Source organism: Aplysia californica, unplaced genomic scaffold, assembly GCF_000002075.1.
Source record: "Aplysia californica isolate F4 #8 unplaced genomic scaffold, AplCal3.0 scaffold00999, whole genome shotgun sequence".
Lineage (NCBI taxonomy): Eukaryota > Metazoa > Mollusca > Gastropoda > Aplysiida > Aplysiidae > Aplysia > Aplysia californica.
In genome coordinates, this window is record NW_004798269.1 from 156914 (window position 1) to 158874 (window position 1961).

At 39.0% G+C, this 1961-nt stretch overlaps 1 protein-coding gene across 1 annotated transcript in view; it reads left to right on the forward strand.

Moving 5' to 3' along the window:
- Positions 1 to 1961, forward strand: part of LOC101848393 (cyclin-I) — a gene marked incomplete in the record, with an annotated part of 51371 nt that overhangs the window by 19707 nt on the left and 29703 nt on the right. The window contains 1 exon segment of the mRNA XM_005111075.3: positions 1053 to 1220. Within this exon segment, the coding sequence (XP_005111132.2) occupies positions 1053 to 1220 (168 nt within the window).

A 1961-nucleotide genomic window follows, 5' to 3' on the forward strand; every position in this document is an offset into this window, starting at 1 on the left:
CATCTTCTGTCCCAGTCACCGTCACGCTGTAGTGGTTTGATTATTATTACATCATCCCTTGTTATAGACAGATTAGAGAGCAAGCGCGATGCGTAATTTTTTGTTGTTTTGTTTTAATTCATATTTTCGTTAAAACATCGTCCGTGCTGGAAGCTTCTGGCTTCATGTTGTACGCCTTTGGCTGTGGCTGAGATTTATTTATAGCCATGACGCCGTCGTAGAAAAGGACGTATTGCTGACATACTAGTTTGGAGAAGTGAAGCGCAGTTCAATATGTTACAGTCGAAATTGTCTAAGACGACCACCGATTTTTCTGGAGTAAAGTGGCTGTCTTTGACAAGTAGACGTGGATGGTTGACGGGTGCTCTGGTGTGGTTCGCTCCTTCTTTCCAAAAAAAAATCTATCGTCTCTATCTCCCCTCCTTTTTTTTGGTGTTTGTTACTCTCTTGTAGCACCTCTAATCTTCGGTATTTATATGACCTTATTGTGTTGCAAGGGCCGTAAAACTCTTACTTAAACTAAAAGACAAGTAGACGTCCAACGCAATGTCGTTATAATGTAAAAAATTAAAAGACACTTGGGGGAAATGGGAATTGGCCATTTGTACAGGTGATTGTCTTATACTTTAAATACAGGCGGCTGTTAGATCAGTTTCAACTGTATTACTCCCAATATAATATAATATAATATAATATAATATATATATATGTTTTTTCTTACAGAGCCAGTCAATTAGATCTATGTAATCATGTACTACGGAACCCAGTGCTTCTCAACTGACTGAAAGGTTTTCCTAGACTAAAGGAATTTCTATTCCGAATAGTGAAACAAAAAGCCTATTTATGTGCGGGTGAATGAAATAAGAAAAGGGTGCGGGTGAGGAGTCGGGGGAGGGGGGGGGGGGATTTTTTCCAAGTTTAGGCGAGAGAAAATTGAAATTCAGAATTTTTAAAATGCGGATTTTCAGATTGGTTTGAAAATGTTAAGAAGCACTGGCTTAGATGATATTTATTTAAGATGTGGGGGTCAGACTTTCCATCCATTTTGTCAGAACAATTTCATCAATGCTTTGCAGGCTCCGGAAGAGTATGACCGCTACACCGACATCCGGGTGGCCTGTGTCCACTACATCCGCTGCCCACACGTGTTCTTCAAGACCAAGTCAGACACGTTCGCCATCGCGGTGCAGATCCTCGATATCATTCTGTGGAAGTTCAAGGTGAGTACGTTGTCATTTTTCTTTCTAAACGTGTGGACACGATGCGACAAGTCGAAAGTCGAATTTGAACTAATTCTGCGAGAGAGAGAGAGAGAGAGAGAGAGAGACCATTCATTTGAATTGGAGAGAAATTGCAATGTTTATGCGCTGGGTTTTTTTTTTTGGTATTCTGATGTTATTAAAATTATTTTGAATGTTTGAAACTGGGTTTTGGAAGAGGCTTTGGTGTAAAGAAAACAACCCTTTGGAGATACTGGTTCAATTTTCACACATTTAGAAACAGATTTCCCAATGATTTGATAGGGTTTGTTGATTAATGTTGTATATTTTCAAAAATGAAATTTAAAATACTAAATAAGATTATAACTCTGCTGCACAATAAATCATTGTCTTCATCATCACTGTGTTTAAAAATAATTTTAAAATGTTAAATTTTGATCTGAAAGTATAACCCCCCTTCCCTGCCCCCACCCCCACCCCCTATACGATAACAACTTTGCCTTCATCACTGGGATATTACGGATGTCTCTAGCAGGATATTAATTTTCTGTAAATTCTTTATGGCGTTTTGTTTTCCCGAAGCAGCCAGATTACTGGCTATAGAAAAGCCTTGTTATCTTCATAATTTGCTTCTATATTTGTATTCTGACGTCAAAGTCGATCTCCAATCTTCACAACATGTCCTGTTTTGTACACGCCTTTGTTGCAATGTTGTGAAATCCGGCAACCCCCCGCCCGCCC